Source organism: Aedes aegypti, chromosome 2 (assembly GCF_002204515.2).
Source record: "Aedes aegypti strain LVP_AGWG chromosome 2, AaegL5.0 Primary Assembly, whole genome shotgun sequence".
NCBI lineage: Eukaryota > Metazoa > Arthropoda > Insecta > Diptera > Culicidae > Aedes > Aedes aegypti.
Genome location: NC_035108.1, coordinates 197,617,141 through 197,635,750, shown reverse-complemented (window position 1 = coordinate 197,635,750; position 18,610 = coordinate 197,617,141). Strand labels below are relative to the sequence as shown.

General features: G+C 35.5%; 2 protein-coding genes across 3 annotated transcripts in view; one reads left to right on the top strand and one right to left on the bottom strand.

Annotated features, from left to right (window-relative positions):
* The window catches only part of LOC5578859, a 108,866-nt gene extending 105,121 nt beyond the window's left edge, over positions 1–3,745 (top strand). For both annotated transcript variants that reach the window (XM_021843662.1, XM_021843661.1), the window contains exons 7-12: positions 1,055–1,188; positions 1,246–1,382; positions 1,526–1,759; positions 2,504–2,666; positions 2,743–2,908; positions 2,966–3,745. In XM_021843662.1, coding sequence (XP_021699354.1) covers positions 1,055–1,188; positions 1,246–1,382; positions 1,526–1,759; positions 2,504–2,666; positions 2,743–2,908; positions 2,966–3,150 — 1,019 coding nt within the window. In that variant the 3' untranslated portion in view covers positions 3,151–3,745. The remainder of the gene's footprint in view (positions 1–1,054; positions 1,189–1,245; positions 1,383–1,525; positions 1,760–2,503; positions 2,667–2,742; positions 2,909–2,965) is intronic.
* Positions 3,746–3,972: 227 nt separating this feature from the next.
* LOC110676298 (sodium channel protein Nach-like) lies at positions 3,973–18,610 on the bottom strand. Its single transcript, XM_021843663.1, has 5 exons — positions 17,912–18,610; positions 17,779–17,847; positions 17,619–17,719; positions 17,498–17,559; positions 3,973–5,664 (listed from the first exon to the last, which is right to left on the bottom strand). The coding sequence occupies exons 1-5, from the start codon at positions 18,564–18,566 to the stop codon at positions 5,187–5,189; spliced, it is 1,365 nt and encodes a 454-aa protein (XP_021699355.1). The 5' UTR covers positions 18,567–18,610; the 3' UTR covers positions 3,973–5,186.

Below are 18,610 nucleotides of genomic sequence, written 5' to 3'. Positions count from 1 at the left end.
TAAAACACAAAATATCAATACTTTTATGCCAGGCATACTTTATACCAGCCGTAAACAGGGTTAATTGTAATATACCCAAAAAATAGCAGTTGTTCGCAGAACTAAGTGGAAATGTAAAATTTTTGGGACATTTTTCGCACGATCAGGGAAATTTTGCTAAATTTGAAGATAATATGTAGATTTCAGGAATTTTGAAAAATTTTCCGTGAGTTTATACATGGGTCGAACTTTTGCCCCGCAGATTCGAACTTTTGCCTCGCTATAGGCCAAAAATTGATTCCAACTATTTATACAAAAACTAATGCACGTCAAAGCATCCTTATGATAGGCCTAAAAACGCCCTTACATAAAATATTGGAAAATATTTTATCTTCATTTGGTTCCATGCATCGAAAGTTTGACCAAAAAATACAATTACGTCGAAAAACAACAAATAGCCATAACTTTTCCAAATCTCAATCGATTTTTATGATATTTGGAGTGAAAGTCTCTTACTTGAATAGCATTCGAACATGACATTTATAAGCTTTGATTTTATTTGAGCTAGAAATCTTAAAAAGAAACTCTTGCCCCACTCGAACTTTTGCCCTACTTTACTCTTACGAAAAATTATATTTAGATCGAAAATAAAAAATCTGGGTATTCGATGGTTAATGACGGTTTTAAATACACCTTGGATGAATACCACTTTTATGTTCTAATGGCGAAGAAATGCAATTGAAATCTAACTCCGCGAAATTCGAAGATTTTGTATCGGCACTATCAAGACCGCAACGGATCACCTAATAACTTTCTTTCGCATGGTTCTACCTCTCGCATTCTTATAGCTTAACAAAGGTTTTCAGTAAAAACTGCAATTGTAGGGTGGTCTGTTTCGTCTAGTGATCCGCGTGATAAAAAATACTTTTTCCGCTACCCGATGAATGTTCGATGTATTGATGACCTCTAAAGTGGATATCGATGATTCGGCACAATTCGATCATCCCGTTTGCATACATTGGGTAGCTCCATCACTTCATTGATGTTTTCATCTTACCTCTGCTCCATTCACTAGGCTACGCTTACGATCCGGACTGCATGTACATCAATGGTTCTGGACGGGACTATTACGAATTCCTGATTCAGTTGAACCGCTGCGGTACATTAGGAAAGAATGCCAACGGTGACGACAGTCGCAAGAATCCAACGGTGAGGATTGGCTTTTTTAGTATCTCAACATTTTTATCAACTCTGGATCCGTTGCAGAAAAACTTCATGTGGAACACGGTGACGGTGCAGTACAATCCGTTAATCGAAGAAGAATTCGATGAACACTTTAAGGTCACTTGCGAGTATGGGTATGACTTTTGGAAAACCGTAACATTTCCGTTTCTCGACGTTGAGTGAGTGTGTTTTTTTACGCTTATCTTATTATGTATCATATAATCATTATTGTAATATATTGGCTTCCTTGGGTTGGCCATCAAACATTTAGATCAATCAAATCTGTGTAAAATGAAACATTCATATTTGTTCAAATTTTCAGAGTTGCAACCGGAAATCCCGTAGTATTTACCTTGAGTCCCCCTGAGTGTTACATGGAAATTCGAAACGGATACGGAACCAATGGGGCTCGAGTGACCGGTCCAGTACGAGTAGGAGATCCGTTGACGTTGATCATTTACATGAGAAGCAAATACGATGGATTCGATATTGTGGTTAATGATTGCTTCGCACACAATGGAGCCAATAAAAGGATTCAGCTGATTGATGAGTATGGGTGAGTAAGAACAACACAAAAATCTATTCATTTACGCTATCCTGAAATGTTGGGTTACCTAGTTTTTTAAATGTCCATTTAAAAAATTAGGTAAGGTTTAGGTAGATTTTCACCAAGTTGTTTTAATCCTTTTATTAGAGAAAAAAAATCATGAGTCACTTGAAGTCACTACGTTAAGTGCCCAAACTAAAAAAAGCTATTCTTAACCATATTTTGAAAATGGAACATGTTACATTAGCGCGGTGCAAATTGTAAAAAAATGATTTGCCAAAGAAACATTCAAAAAAAATTGGAAGGAATCTTCTCAGAATGTTGAGGGTAATCTATGAAAATTCTTGCAAAGAATTCTTCAAAGATATTTAAGTAATTCTTGTGTAGAGTAAATCTCGATTACGAATAGTGAAGGAATTCTCTAAGAATTATTCAATAATTTCTCCAAGAATTCATGAAGGAGTATGCAACAGATTCAACGGAACATACTCTACTCTGCATAAATATTCAAATTTTCTTCCAAAAAACTTTTAAAGTTATCCCGTTTTTCACTAAATATTTTGACACAGGTTTGCTCAGCAAAATTGTAGCCAATACGTTGAAAGTTCACTGTGTGGTATTCATTTCTTTTCAACTGTTATTTTCAGTTTTTTTCTGGAAATATTGATTATCCCACTAAAGTCGAGCTTTTGCCCTACCTCTACAAGTATATTCTATTTATGTCTACTAATTAACACTATTCTGTGCATACAGATGTCCCGTGGATGACAAATTGATATCTCGCTTCCGTGGTAGCTGGTCTGATGGAGGACTTTACGAAACGCAGGTCTACGCCTACATGAAAACGTTCCGATTCACCGGATCTCCCGCACTGTATATTGAATGCGATGTCCGAATGTGCCATGGCCGCTGTCCAGTAATTATACGACGCTAAACAAATTAGTTTTGAATAATCGAACTCATTAACAATTTGCATGCATATGTATTCACAGAGCCAACCATGTCACTGGAGAAATCTCAAGGGAATTGCTAAGCGAGACGTTCAACAAGAAACCAACTCCACCTTATCCGATAACATCAGTTTATTCCAAGCCCTAAGAGTCCTGCAGGAGGAGGATGACGACGAAAAAATCAAAAAAGAAGCTGCCACTGTTGCCAGTTCGTATTTTGTGAGACCATAGTTAGAAGTTGAAAATTCAATATTTTAACTTTCAGGACCACAAGACGCCTCGGAAACGTGCATGAAGACATCGTTGTTGTCAGCAATGCTGGCGACGTGTTGTGTGGTTTTGTGTATCCTTTCCGGGTCCCTTCTGGCAGCATGTGCAAAGCTTAGGTATCGCAAGAAGGATGATGGATTTTTCAACGCTTACGTAGGCCACAAAGCCCAACTGGATTGAGAGAACTACGCTGGACCTGAATGATTTCTTCCCATTTCTGCACGAAACAGAACGCTCTATTGAGAAGCAGTTTTACAGACAAAGTATTGTTACGTATACAAGTACACAAACACATGAAATTCTTCAGACAATCATAGTATCATAAGGGCGTAATTGCAGTAGTCAGTTTTCTTTTTGCTGTAAATTGGATTGGAAAATCCAATGTAATAATGGCTTGAATTTATCCGAAATCTTTAATGATAAAATGGAGTAAGGCGCAAGTAAAAATCAGGCCAATGTCAAAACCAAATTGTCATTAAAACAGATGAAAAACAAACAACAAAACAAGCACGCTCACAACCGTTTGTCCTAACTTTAGCGAATCGAGATAAAGGAAAATTGTCATGAGAATCACAGGAGGCAACATTGTTGCAACATTTTCAAACCGTGATTAGTAAGTTATTTTGAACATAAAATCGAATTAGTTTTATGGCTGCTATTCGATAATGTGGCAATGTTTAGCAAAACAGAGAAAGTTCTTAAAAATTGCAATGCAAAGTTTAAAAAATCCCTAGGCAAGCGGTGAGCGATCATTGTCATATTCTATTCAAGTGGTGATAAACTGTTGTTACGGAATACATTTTTTGCAACAAGAATAAGAAAGGAAAATGTCTTTGTTGATGCATGTTGGTTGACAACTGACTCACTGGTCAAAACTGAAAAGGCAGTTTTATCACTCCAAATCAACAAATCATAGGAAATTTGGTAAATAAACGAGGAGTTTGTTTCATTGTCTTAGATTTGACAATTTTAAAAGAGAAAACTGTTTTTTTAGTTTTGGAATTTGCTCGGTTTTTACTTGGGCCTTAGACAAATCGAATTCTGCAGTTACACCGAAATGTTACTTGAAGAAATTATATATTTCGTCAAAACCTAGGGAAGAATGAAAGCTAGTGTAACTTTTTAGCTTGCCATCTTGTCACTTTACCAAGATTATTGAATATCAAGTTATTTTTCATCGACTTGCTAGTTGGCTTATTCTACCCTAGGTTGAACGAATTATGTTTGAGTATGCAATAGACCAATTACAAATAAATATGTTTGACTAAAATTCGATTTGCGGGATTCACAGATGCAGCGCATGCAATCTAGTCGAATTTTTCAGAAGTAGCGTAACAGCTAAGATTGGAATATAACTTATTTCAAAAGCAGCATATTGTCGACTATTTTTCCTGCGCCACACGACATCCCGCTAATTGATTCCAAGTCAAACTGTGAATCCATTCTGAGATCCATAGTGATTGTTTTCACCACAATCTACATCAAGTATTACAATAGAAACCATACAAGCCCGTCAACAACTGATTTCTAATTTAATAAATCCACAGATTTGCTGATATCTGATAGCTAATAAGTTATAACGTATAAGAAAGACGATACAAATCTATTTTTAAACTAGGAAAACAAAGATGGTCAAGTGACTGCAGGCCTACGGGAAATTGCTTAAGCTTGGCCCCACTTTCTTGACGCAGTCTTAAACGAATGGTCTGATATGAAAATTTTAAAAGATTTTCTTTAACTCTAATTTTGATAACAGTGAATTGCATGCGATATTCTTTAGAAGGTAGCAAATGAACAACGACGAAACATTTCCTATTTTGAAATGTTTGTATTTTAAGGCAGGAGTGCTTTCAAAATTTACCTAGGCTAGGGATAATCTAAGAACCAATTTTTCTCTAATGACATGTAAATATGTTTTGGAATCTCTCTGTACTTTAAATTCATTTAGTTTATGTTGCTATTTTTACAAATTTTCTTAACATGAAAATTAAATGTAAGGGCATCTTCAGCAAAACTACATATTGTATGAAGTTACATAATGTTTTGTAACACGTCATGTGATTTGTAACTGTGTTGAGGATTTCATATAGATCGTTCTTAAAATCATTCCGCGTATACTAACGTAAGCTAAATGTTTCGATAAATGTAAATATACTCTTACCTACATATTTTTTAATAGGTTCATCCCATTCGAGTGCTAATAAAGAAGTATATAATTAATACAAAAATGCTGAATTCATATCAGTTTTTGAGATTTCCAAATTCCGTTCCACTTGCAATCCATATTCAAATCCCTTCGGTGGTAAAACGATTTGAACTTTTCTTTTTCCTCGTCCGCTCAGCTTCTCACGTGAAATAAAACTCCTGCGTTCAAAGTATCCAACCGGGTAGCGTCCAGGACGGAACATCCTGCAGGATTTTGGTCGCTTATGTCGGCGACTTGCCGTCGATAGCTGTTCACGTGCGTTGTCATCCCTGTGCTTGAATCTGTAGAATGCAAACGGCTTCACCACAAAGTAGTAAAACAGTTCGACGATGCTGAGTACTGATCCTCCCATGCACAATCCGAATATTCCCCCGAATGAGGCCAACAGCGAGTCCCAGGTCATGAATGCTTCGCGGCGGTATTTGACGCAGTACAGGTCCTTGAAGTGCACGTGTAGGGTAGCATAGGTCGAAACATTGCGGCCTCCACTGTAAAGGAAGAATTATGTGAAATGCTACATAGTTTGCACCTAAAATATTAATCCTCCAATACCCAATCCCGCCTTTAGACGGGGTACACTTTTTATTTTATTTTTGGCTTAAACCTTGACTCATAACACGCATATAAGAAAAGTTTTTGATAACTTTTGAAACTTTTTTGCATTTTTGAAAATTGTTTGAACAATTGTATTCTTATATAACCTACAAATGCCTGGGGCTCATTTAACGTGTAATATAAAAAAAATCATACCTTTTATATTTTTCTACGATCAACCTATCACAAAAGAAGAGCTTGGTGGTATTACAATAATATTTTTAAAAGTACCGTAAAAATTTAAATTTTTGTTATTGCCAAAAACCAGTAACTAGAAGAGGCTTCAAGAAAAAATGAATAAGAGTAGGGATGTTCAAAAATAAAAATTATAAAAATCAAAAACCTAAATTCATAGATTAGCGAATAAAAATAAATCATAGCCCAAAACGTAACTAGAATGATTTTAGATAACTAAAAATGATATTTAGATAAAAAAAAAATTGGTATTAGAGGGTTAAAGAATAACATTACAGTTACATCGTTTTTGTGTTCTTTAACTCAATATCTCCCTAACACGAAGGCCCCTTAAGGTGAAGATGCATCGAAGCCGAATCTTGAATTGTCAAGAGCACAAATCTAGAGAACCAAACAACCGGAAACTCCGGTGGCCATTCCTAGGTTATTTCGATGATCCCGAAGAGCCAAAGTTTTCATTCTAAAACTTGGTGGTCACAAATTATGGGTTTCCCGGTGGCCATTTCGGTGCTTCAAAAGGACCAGAATAACCATGCATTAAAATACATCCATGGTTTTGGGGCATAAATCCGAGCAATTTCATCGAATTGTCCAGATTGGCCATCTTCTGAGACTCCAGGAACCGGTTCCGCATGGACCATACTGGACCGAATTTTTCAGGGAATGAACGCCGGCAATTTATTCCTCATTACAGAGAATTTTAATGCCAAAATATCAATCAACCGGATAGTACCGATGTGAATTACGTATACAAAACTGCGATGGAAACTTACTTTCCGCGTCTGTTCTCCATGTTATAGGCAGCTCAAAACAGCGTCTGTTCTTCATGTTAGGAGCGGCTGATCATTGTCCTAGTGCCAGCGTGGGACTCTAAACAGTGCTGTGCACGATGGTCCTTCGGCGAGACAGGGGGTTGGTGCAGGCCTTACAAGCCAGCCGTAAAAATCATCAGTACAGGAAGCATACAATGTTAATTCGCACCGGAACAATCGGCATAGACCCAGGCATCGAAAACGGACTAACGATTGGAAACTCGGATCATGGAACTGTAAGTCTCTCAATTTCTTGGGAAGCAACCTATTCTTCACGAATTACTGAGGGTCCGCAAGTTCGACATCGGAGCGCTGCGGGAGATTTGCTGGAAAGGATCGACGGTACATACGTATAGGGATGGTTATACCATCTACCAGAGCTGCGGCAACAGACATAAGCTGTGCACAGCTTTTATCGTGATGGGCGAAATGCAGAGGCGCGTGATTGGGTGGTGGCCAATCGACAACAGAATGTGCAAGTTGATGATCAAAGACCGTTTCTTCAATATCAGCATAATCAACGTGCACAGCCCTAGCACCTAGCAAGTGACGATGACGATAAACTCGCTTCCCATGCGCAGCTGGAACGTGAATACGATAGCTGCCCAAGCCATGATGTCAAAATCGTTATCGAAGATCTCAACGCTCAGGTTGGCCAGGAGGAGGAATTTAGACCAATTATAGGGAAGTTCAGCACTCACCAGCTTACAAACGCAAATGGCCTTAGACTGATTGATTTCGCCGCCTCCAAGAACATGGCCATACGCAGTACCTACTTCCTGCACAGTCTCCCGTATCGGTAAACCTGGAGATCACCTCAACAAACTCAATCGCTAATCGACCACGTTTTGATTGATGGAAGACACTTCTCAGACATTATCGACGTCAGAATCTATCGCGGCGCAAACATCGATTCGGACCACTACCTTGGGACGGATAAAGTGCGCCAACGATATGTCAAATCTGATACCTTCAGAATTCTTTTTCAATGGGTTACAATCATTAATGGATGTATTTTCAGTGGAGCAATACGAATTTTCAGAAATATTTGTTTTGCTCATGTTTTTATTTTTTTTTGCGTGGTGTTCATTTTAACACCAACCGCTGTTCATTTTACCCACATAAAATGAACATTTGCATCGCTTTTTGATAGCGATGAAAATAGGTGAAAATTTAGCTATTTTAGTCTGACTTCATGTCACTGCTATAGATTACTTCCCTATTTTTGATGTTCTGCGATAGAACTACGCAAATTCCTCGTTTTTCTATCAGAAACAAGATGATTTCCTTAAGGTGTTTATTTTACCACCCCTTCCCCTACATATGAGCTCATAAAATAGCGTCGTATGCGAATAAACTCATCAATCGAACGATTTCATCCAACATACAGTGCGGGTAGGATGCAATTTGTATAAATAAACGACTTTGTTCGTAAACTGTTCCTTCCTCATCTGTAGAGCCTTTTAACCACTGCTTCCATTATTTAGGAATATTGTAAACTGTTATGCGACTTCTGGTTGTCTGGTACTCTACGGTGAAACCAGTATCCAGAAAGTCACCAAAGCTGGAAGGGTACGATGGGCGGGATACGTTGTGAGAATGCCGGACATCAGTCCCACAAAAATGGTGTTCACCTCAAATCCGACCGGTACAAGACGAGGGGGGGGGGCGCAACGAGTTAGGTGGTTTGACCAAGTGGAGCAGGATCCTGGAAAAGTGGGGCGATCGAGAAACTGGAGGTAAGCAGCCATGGATCGAGTTAGCTGGCGTAACATTGTGGCGCAGGTCATGTCTAGAAGGACGTAGCGCTATCAAAAGTAAAGTAAGTACCTATCAGTGGCGCGGGAAGTGGGTAGGACAGGTAGGACATGTACTACGCACGAAAACACCTGGGTAGGACAGTCAAAGGATTGTCCTACCCACGATTCAACAGCAGAAAGTTTGAAAAATAAATTAAACAATTTATCATTTGTTCAATATACATCCAAACTCGATCAACGTCGTAAGACACGATAATGATGGAGTTTCTGCGTGATGAAACATTTGTCAGGCATCTTCAGTTTCTCCTGAAAACTTTTGCGATTAGGGTCACTTATTTACAAAGAAAAACAAACTACACAAATTGGCACAATAGGGTCCCAATTTTAGTGCCAAACGCTTAAGTTTAGGCTGAAAACACATGTTTACTCAATTTTTAAATATTTTTCGTTTATTTCAGTCCAAAAAAACATTTTTTTAGATTTATTTAATATTTTGTCACACCCCTTGGCTTAAACTCAAAATTTGGGTGTATTTTGTTTTCCGTGTTCCTTCCGAAATGTCAGATAGGAACAACCCCAGTGATAAAACTAAAACCCCTGTGGTGTTTTTGCCGACTAAGCGAACGTCAAACATGATCGAAAGTATCAAGGTTCATTTATAGACGCAATTTTTAAATTAAAGTTTAAATATGATATAGTCGTTATTTGAGCGGGAAAATTGCTGAAGTCGTTGCAGAAACATGCTCTTTCGTGTTATTGAATAAAAACAAGATTTCATAAAACATTTTAGGACCCCATTTTTGGTGTTTATCCATTTGTTATCTACAAATAGATGAGGAAATAAGAACAACCTCTTTGGTTATAAAGGCAAGTAGTTTGGCCTATTTTTGTCAAATTTGTTTAATAAAGATATAAAAATAAAGGATATTCATTTATTTTTCATTCATTTACAAAAGTTGATCCAATGAGTAATCCCAAAGGCAGGACTGATATTAAGTTTCTTTTAAGAGATTTGGTCTCTATTTTAATGCAAATCTCTAAGAAATCTCTATTTTCAATAGAAGGTCTCTAAACTATCTATTTTAACCAAAATGGTGTCTAAAGTCTCTTTTTCCTTACTCTGCTTGCAATGAATCCTGATGCGAAATTGTACAAGCTTCAAGTAACCTTCGGAGACTATAACGAGTTCAACAGGCTCTTCAAGAATTTCGTCTCAGATTCCTCGAAGAAAAGCTTTAGGAATTATCATATTGATTCAGTATACTTTCAGGGTCTCCTACAGGGATCTCTCCAGAAATACTTCTAGCATTATCTCAACCGATTCTCCCAAAAAATTTTCCAATGATTTTCCAAAGAATGCTTAGAAAAAATCCTTTAGATGTTGATCCAGGAAGTCCATGAGAACTCCAAAACTACTACCTCCAATAATTTCCTCAAGTATTACTTTGATTACCAAAACTATCCTAGAATTTCTTAAGGATTTTTTTTTCACTAATCCTTTATCCAAATCCTCCAGTTGTTACTCTAGGAGATCTTCCAAAGATTCGTACACAATTTCTTTTTAGGAAATTCATAGTGGTTTAGTGCAGAGTGTTTGAAAACAATAGCTCAAAAAAAATTTTTTTAAGAAACCCTGCAAGAGTTTCTTCGCCTGTTCATGTGGATTTCTTCAAGAATTCCTTCACATTTTCTCTCAGAAATCGAAAATTCCTTGAAGGGTTCTTCAAACAGTTTTACCAAGCATTTATTGAAAAGTTTGTCAAAAAAATTCCATGTAATCTTCAAATTTAATTTAAGTTTAAGAGCTGTTTTTCAAGAAATTTCTTAAGAAAATCCTAAGAAATACTTCTCTAAGATTCGAGCGATTTTTAATCAGAGAGTTATTTCAGAGAACCTTGTTCATTATGGGTGACTTAAACAAGTTTTGTATGAGGTTTATCTAGGATTTCTTTAAAAATTCCTCACGTATTTATTTATCAGAAAGTTTTCTAGTTATTTCCAGGAAACATTCCTGGAAGAAAAAAAAAACTTTCAAGATTTATGTTTAGTTTCCTGTTTCTTTCAAGAAAAGCAAAGATATCTCTTAACTGAATGGGTCAAGTAATTTCCTACAGGGAGGTCCATTTGATATGACATTTCTTCTAAACTGCGTGCTGCGATCAAAAAAATGAGATCTTCTTAAAAATTTCTGGAAGCAATTTTTTCATGCATCTAGATAATTGGATACTTTTCTTTTCAACAGCAAACCAGCATATAGGTACTTGAGAAAATTTCAAAGAATTCATTTTTTGTAGAAATCTTACATGTAATCTCTGGAGCAATTGCCGAAAGTAAATTTGAAGAAATCTCAAGTTGAAATCTTGCATAAATCCTGAAAATCAAATTTTGCAGGAAATCCTTTGGAATCTCTGGTGAAGTTATTGATTAATTTAAAGAAAACGTTTGGCCGGGAATATTGGAGGATGTGCCAGAAAAATCGATGGATGAATCACTGGATAAAATCGTGGGTGTATGAACTTCTTGGAAAACTCCTCAAAGATTATTACTGAAATATCTTTGGAGATCTTCCATTTCTGTAGTTACCCGACTAAGGGTACATAACAAAATTATATCAGCATATGTTATTATGATATAAGTTTTTTTCGAAAATAGGTTGTTACAAACTTGATGCAGGATGTTGTTAAAATAACTAAAATTATAACAAAAAGTGTATGAATAGTAACATAAACATAACAAAATGTGTTTTAATTCTATCAAAACATATCAAACCAAGTTATAATGTTTGAAACAAAGTATCAAAATTATAATACTGTTCGATATACGATAATATTGTATATTATTGAAATACATAACTATCTATTTATTTTGTTATAAAGTTGTTAAAAATTAACAAAAAAATATCTTAAAGGGAAATAAAATACATTATGTTATATTTCTGTTTTATTATGTACTATGGATAACGGAGCCTAACAAAATTATATCATAATATGATATGCATATCATATTCTGATAAAATTTTATTATATTTTTGTTACAAGCCTCTAGTCGGGTATCCTTAGGAAAATTCATGTTGAATTCTTGAGGTATCCTGAATAAAATTCTTAGAGAAATTTCCTATGAAAATTCGTAGAGAAATTCCATGGAAAACAATAAAAAATAAAAAAAATCGATGAAATTCCTAGAGAAAATCATTATAAAACAAATTCAGTAATACTTGTCGTAATGTTAAGAGGAATTGTAAAAAAAAATCTTGGATCTTAGAAAAATGCCTGCTCTGATTCTATGAACAATCAACGTCTTAAATCTTAGCTCTTTCTAGGTTTTGTTTTCCTGGTTCCTTCAATTTCCTATTTTTAAGGCACTCAGTCGCTACCAGATTTGTTAAGACGAAAAGCATTGTAAGTCTTGTCGTAACGACTCGCACGAAAATGAGGGGGTTTGAAGCAATAAGGGGGGTCAGGGACAAATACGCAATTTTTCATTCTATACAAGTAGTATGGGAATCAGAAAAAAAAACAGTCTTCTAAGAATCATGATGTTTCTTTTTCTGCTGAGCGAAAAAATCACCTGAAAATATCGTTAAAACGTTCAGAATCAAAATGTCACTTACACGCTTTGCGTTTGAGCCTCTAAAATATATATACTTAAAATTTCCAGTCCAGGGCCAAAACTTTTCTTTGCTACACTGTGCACAAAATATTTGTCAATGTTTGTCCTACCCATGGTTTCGAACGTGGACGCGCCTCTGGTACCTATGGTACACAAATTATGTCACGCTGAATTTCAACTTTTTCGATTTTTGTATGATTCTTCCAAAATTGTTGTGAGAGAACTATTATTAAAAATTCCAAGATATCAAAGGCCCCCACGATGATGATATTTTTTATATCCTCATCAAAAAACTTCTAGGGACTAATATATTATGGTTATGGTTAATATATTTAACAAATGTTTTCAGTTGGCATATTTCCCTGACAAAATGGCTAGTCTAATACAAATAATATAATAAACATATTCTCTGGGGTAGGAGACATCATCTCGTAAAACAATTAAACAAATTGTTCGATTGCCAGAAATTAGCATTATCATCACAAGAACTGTACGCTCGCTCGACAAATAGAAGTAAGTACCAAAACGAAGTAAGGAAGCGCCAAAATGTATGCAGATGACAGCGGTGTCAGTCTTTTGCGTGTAAATGAAACCGATACTATGCATATCGGTAGGCGTTTTTCGATTTTATTACAAACGTTTGTTGGTTTTCCAATAGGATGGACCAATCGAGCAGTTAAGAGCCAGTTCGTGAGAGCCGCAACCCCATCTTGTATCGATGTTCTTCGATCAGGCTGAATTTTTCAGGGATCGTTCATCTATATAAACGAAGATGTTTTGCAAAATATTAGATTTTTATATTAGGGGAAAGTGAGTCAAAATGACCCCCTAATTATTTCATGTCACTAAACATGCAAAATCACAAAAACTGATACAACTTTAGTAAAAATGCACGGATAATGTTGAAATTTGGCATGATTACTCTACGCTATATAAACTTTAAAATAAGCATGTTAAATGCATTTTTAAAGTACTTCAAATCGAGAAAAACAAGTTTTTCATAAAAATTTAGTGATTTTCAAATCGATTTTTTTCTTGCCAACCGAACTAGGTCAAAAAACTAAATATGACGTTTTGTAGGGCAACTAATGGGCTTTCATTTGAGGTGTGATCCAGATATGCCGTTTCACAAATCTTTGAAAAAAAATTTGTTTTCGGGGTAGTGTTTGTACTTGAGCCATTTTGCGAGTACCGCAACCCCCTTACCTAGAGAGGTTGTATTTATGTTCTCCGATCGAGCTGAAATTTACAGGAGTTGTTTTCCTATGTAAAAGAAAGTATTTCGCAAAATTTCATATCTTTATATTAGGGGGATGTGGTACAAAATAACCACCTATTTTTTAAAAATGCAAAATCAATTAAAGTGCAATATCTATAGTAAAAATGCACGGATTTGTATGAAATTTGGCATGTTTACTTTACATTATATGAACTTCAAAATAAACATGGTACCTATTTGGATTTAAAAAAATGTTTTTTTTTATAAAATTAGTTTTATTTTAAATCGACTTATTTTTTGTCAACCAAACTAGGTAAAAAAACTAAATATGAAGTTATGTAGGATAACTTAAGAGCAGTGCTGGGAATGGTAATAGAAGTAGGCTTGAATTTTGAGAAACTCTCTTGGGTTTTCCCAGTACAGTAGTTCAAAAAAGTGAATCTCATCAAGTAACCAATGATGGGTGCACGATTTTTCACGAATTGTCAGGCTTCGCTGACTGTGATTTGCTTTGCTTGGCTACTGTAGAGTGAATTTCAGGATTTTTCCCAACCCTGCTCAAGAGCTTTCATTCGCAATGTACCGTGGTGAATCAAATTTCAGACGGTACCAATATGATAACATTTACCAATAAAATGCTTAATTTAAGGTTAATATGTTTATTTTAATTCTTTCCTTGTTATAAACATGATTGATCATTTTACACGCATTTATAATTTAGTTACTATGGACAATTAATTAAAAAAAACGAGAAGGTTACCAATGCATGTTTTATTTACCATGTATATTGAGAAAACTGTAATTTCTGGGTACAGCGGAGTACAAATTTGGATCAAACAAAGTTAAAACTCACTTTAATCTTGTTAGCGTGTTCGACAAACTTTAACAGAATAGAATTAGCTTTCAAATAGTGGTAATAGCAAGTGGTTTTGATTTTCCACATGCTAGTTATGATTTTTCAAACCTTGAAATAAGCCCAAAAACACATTTTCAACTTGAAGCATACTGAAATCTTTATCAAATGAGCTGAAAATTTGACCAGACATTGTTCTTAGCATGATAATTCCGAATACTGCTTGACCGGTAGATTTCCAGACATTTTTTTAAATATGAACAGGTCTAGTACACACACACATTTGGCCCTCCCAATCGATCCCATCAAAACATTACCCAAAAAAATATGCAGTAGTTGATCCCCAACCAAACAGCGTGAGAAGAAACAACGTTCATTACTAAACCGTCAAAACTGCCAACGAAAACATTGGTGCAATGCCTTATTGTTATCCACATCATCACTTTCGCAAGGAAGTGTCATTTCTTTCAGATATGGCAGCGGCAACACAGTATGATAAAACCGGCCTCCATATGCTGCTTATACCGTCCGGATTTTGATTCTACACGGTACACCTCAAATGAAAGCCCTTGAGTTGCCCTACAAAACTTCATATTTAGTTTTCTGACCTAGTTCGGTTGACAAAAAGTAAGTCAATTTGAAAAAAACAAACTAATTTTACAAAAAAAAAAAACATTTTTTTTTCGACTTGAAACATTTTTTTATCCAAATAACATGTTTATTTTGAAGTTCATATAACGTAAAGTATACATGCCAAATTTCATGCAAATCCGTGCATTTTTACTATAGATATTGCAGTTTAATTGATTTTGCATTTTAAAAAATAGGTTGTTATTTTGTACCACTTCCCCCTAATATAAAAATATGAAATTTTGCGAAATACCTTCTTTTAAATAGGAAACAACTCCTGTAAATTTCAGTTCGATCAGAGAACATCACTAGTTAAGGGGGTTGTGGTACTCGCAAAATAGCCAAGTACAAACACTACAACGAAAAAAAATTTGTTTTCGAAAATTTGTGAAACGGCATACATATCTGGATTACACCTCAAATGAAAGCCCATGAGTTGCCCTACAAAACGTCATATTTAGTTTTTTGAACTAGTTCGGTTGGCAAAAAAATCGATTTTTAAAATCATTAAAATTTTTATGAAAAACCTTTTTTTTTTGATTTGAAATACTTTAAAAATGCATATACCATGCTTATCTTAAAGTTATATAGAGTAATCATGCCAAATTTCAACATAATCAGTGCATTTTTACTAAAGTTATATCAGTTTTTGTGACTTTGCATGTTTAGTGACATGAAATAATTGGGGGTCATTTTGACTCACTTTCCCCTAATATAAAAATCTAATATTTTGCAAAACATCTTCGTTTATATAGATGAACTATCCCTGAAAATTTCAGCCTGATCGGAGAACATCAATACAACTTCAAAGGGGGTTGCGGTTCTCGCGAACTGGCGCTTTATAGTTTACACATATTTGCTCTATTTGAGAGCAAGCAGTCAGTGCACGATAAAATTGTCTTAAAACTGATATACTTAAGGAGAATTTCAACAAGCTTTTATTTGAATAAAAAAAAAATAGCCAATTTCACTGCAAAAGAGAGTATAATACTAAACGGTAGACTTGTTGCATGCAAGTTTAGTATGATGCTCTCTTTTGTATCACTGAAACCAGTGATAAGTTTGGAAAAAATCCTAGCGAGAAGTTTTCCCGAATGGATCGGAAATCTAACGCTCACTCAATAGCACAATGCGTTTAATGCTAAACATTTGACTACGAAGCCTAAAAAATTTGTCAAAAAGAATTCAGAAATGACATGATGATATTATTATATTTTATTAAGGTAGTGCTTAAATGCATCAATAGCACCATAAAAATTTCCAAATAAGTTTCCAAATAGTTCACCAATGTGATCAAATGCATTTTGAAAATAGAATCAAGAATAATATATTCACACTGATAAGTTTTTATCTACATTTTTTTGTTTCAATTTTACCAGATTTCAAGATTTGTCATTTCTGGTGATATTCAGTGACTCACAAAATAGACCCCATAACTATTATATTGCAGTTTTGTTTCGCGGAGCAAGCCAAAAGTATATGTAAATATATTACGGCATAGATTAAATGAGTTCAGTAACATAGAACTTATTTATAAAAATAGACTTTTTCCATAAAAAAATATCGTTAAACAAAACCTAGATAAAAGTGTTTGTTGCCATTCTGTTCTCATTTAAATGTACTTATTTGCTTAGTTACTCACATATTTTTCACAATATCGTTTTATAGTTTTGTAAATAAATATTTTAAGCTTACAAAATTCAAACAAAAATGTTTTGAAGCGTTTATAATATCCACAATCCAAAATACTTTATAATAATAGACAGCTCCATCACGCAATGCAACTCATAAAATTCTGAACAAGTCAAGCTTCCCAGATGACAAATTCATCAACTTTCAACGTTTCTGTAGCTTGTCGAACTTGATACACCCTAAGCTCATACGGTGAATTTTACCGTAATCTCAACAGCTGAACAGTTCGGTGAAACAAAACACCGTAATTCCGTCGAAATTTTACGGATTCCGGTGATTTTTTACCGAATACATTTACCGTACTCCGTTAATTTTTTTCACCGAACTGTTCAGCTATTGAGATTTTACAGCAATCCGTAAAATAATTTAAGTGTGTAGAGAAGTTCGATCCCTTCATACCCAACGTGTCCTTAACACCCCATTTTACGGTATATAAATAGGAAACTCCCATTACTCGTAGAACTACATACGATTGTTATTAGGTGGTCGTCTTTCCCCATAGTGCTGAAAAATACGCTATTTTGGATGATACTTGAGAAGCTCCAAAGTTAATACTTTTTGAAATTATTTTCTTTCTACATGGCATGTTGCTTATGAAAAAATGAGAAACTAACATCCTAAGGCTAAATTGGTAGGTTTGGTAAGCTTTGGACAAAGTTAGAGAAGTATGCTTAAAGTGGCACACTTTCCCCAAACTCCGCTATAAGGATAGTAATATTCATCAAGGGCACATGGGCAAACGCTATAACCGATTGAACGAATTAAAAGGTGTTTCCCTAGTAATTCTCGTACAAACTTTGAAGGGCTTGCGCAGTCTCAATTTCACAAGAAGCGAATAAGCAGTGTAGAAAAAAAGCGTTATTCGAAACCATTCTATTGAACTTACACAATATCTCAAACAATTTTTTTATTTTTTAAAATTAATACTTATAAGTAATGTTTTAAAGTGATACTTACAAGTAAGACGAAACGAATGGACCTCCCATACGTTTACTAGAAATACTCTGAACATTGTAATTCTACAAAAAATAATTAACAATGAGTACAATTAATTGAATTTGACATTTCTACGCAATACCAAGAAAGTACACGATGGTTTACAATTGCAGTCCATTCCCAGGTCAAAGCTGAAATTTTCGGTTGACATTTCTTTAGGCGGTCTTAAGCTGTAAAAGTATTCTTTAAATATAAAAGTTTGTTAGTTTGCTATTGAAATACATTGATTGGTTTTACCATACTTCTAAAATGTCTCAGGCAGTTGACATTCCTTAGCGTGCAGGTTTCGACTCCCTTCATTTCAGTAATATCTGCATCGTAATGAAAAACTTTCGTCATCAAACCATGCCAAATCGATCCAGAAATCATACTTACTGAAATCCACATAGTAGAAAGGCACACAGCTGCACAGCTTGATGATGGTTCTCAGTCGACACTCAGACATACACAGATTTAGGCTAAACGTGTTATTCGATTGTAAAATCCCTTCATTCGGCATGAAACACTTCCGTTGCGATAGTGGAACACGTTCCAACGATGGACTGCTTTCGATCGGAATCGGTGTTACACAAAAATCTACATCCCAACCCGGTTGCAGAGTATCTTCAAAATCCGAATCAGCAGGGAAATCGTTAGGACTATGCACAAAAACCTCTGCCCCGTAGTAGGACTTCGTAGGTGCCATATACCTCTCCGGAGCGATATCTACCATAACGGACAAACCGACGTGTTTTCCGGCACCGGACAATCGTATGTTAGAAGATGGAACTGGACGAGCCGGAGCTTTGTAGTCAACGTGCATGGCCTTATCGGCATTGAACGAGCAGCAAAATCCAACATGGGTTTTCGTCACGTGGAAAAACTTTGCACAGGAAACTTCCGATCCGAGCCAGTAGCAATGTTTGATGAGCGAATCGCAGGGTTGATTCAGCTCCAGAAGCATTTTCGCCGGCGAATATCCTAGTTGTCCCAGTTTTGCTTCGTTTTCCGATGAGGTATTGGTGGGTTCGTAGCTAACCATACTAGCCATAGCCGCAAGTAGGTCATTTGCTTCCTGACGTGCGACACCGACAG

What these genes read in the sequence shown, in the direction of transcription:
- LOC110676298 (XM_021843663.1), bottom strand. Translation starts at nt 18,566, where the DNA reads ATGGCTAGTATGGTTAGCTACGAACCCACCAATACCTCATCGGAAAAC. An exon ending in TTTCTACTATGTGGATTTCA is followed by an intron (nt 17,848 to 17,911) that starts GTAAGTATGATT and finishes ATTACGATGCAG; the next exon opens with ATATTACTGAAATGAAGGGA. An exon ending in CCATTCGTTTCGTCTTACTT is followed by an intron (nt 5,665 to 17,497) that starts GTAAGTATCACT and finishes CTTCCTTTACAG; the next exon opens with TGGAGGCCGCAATGTTTCGA.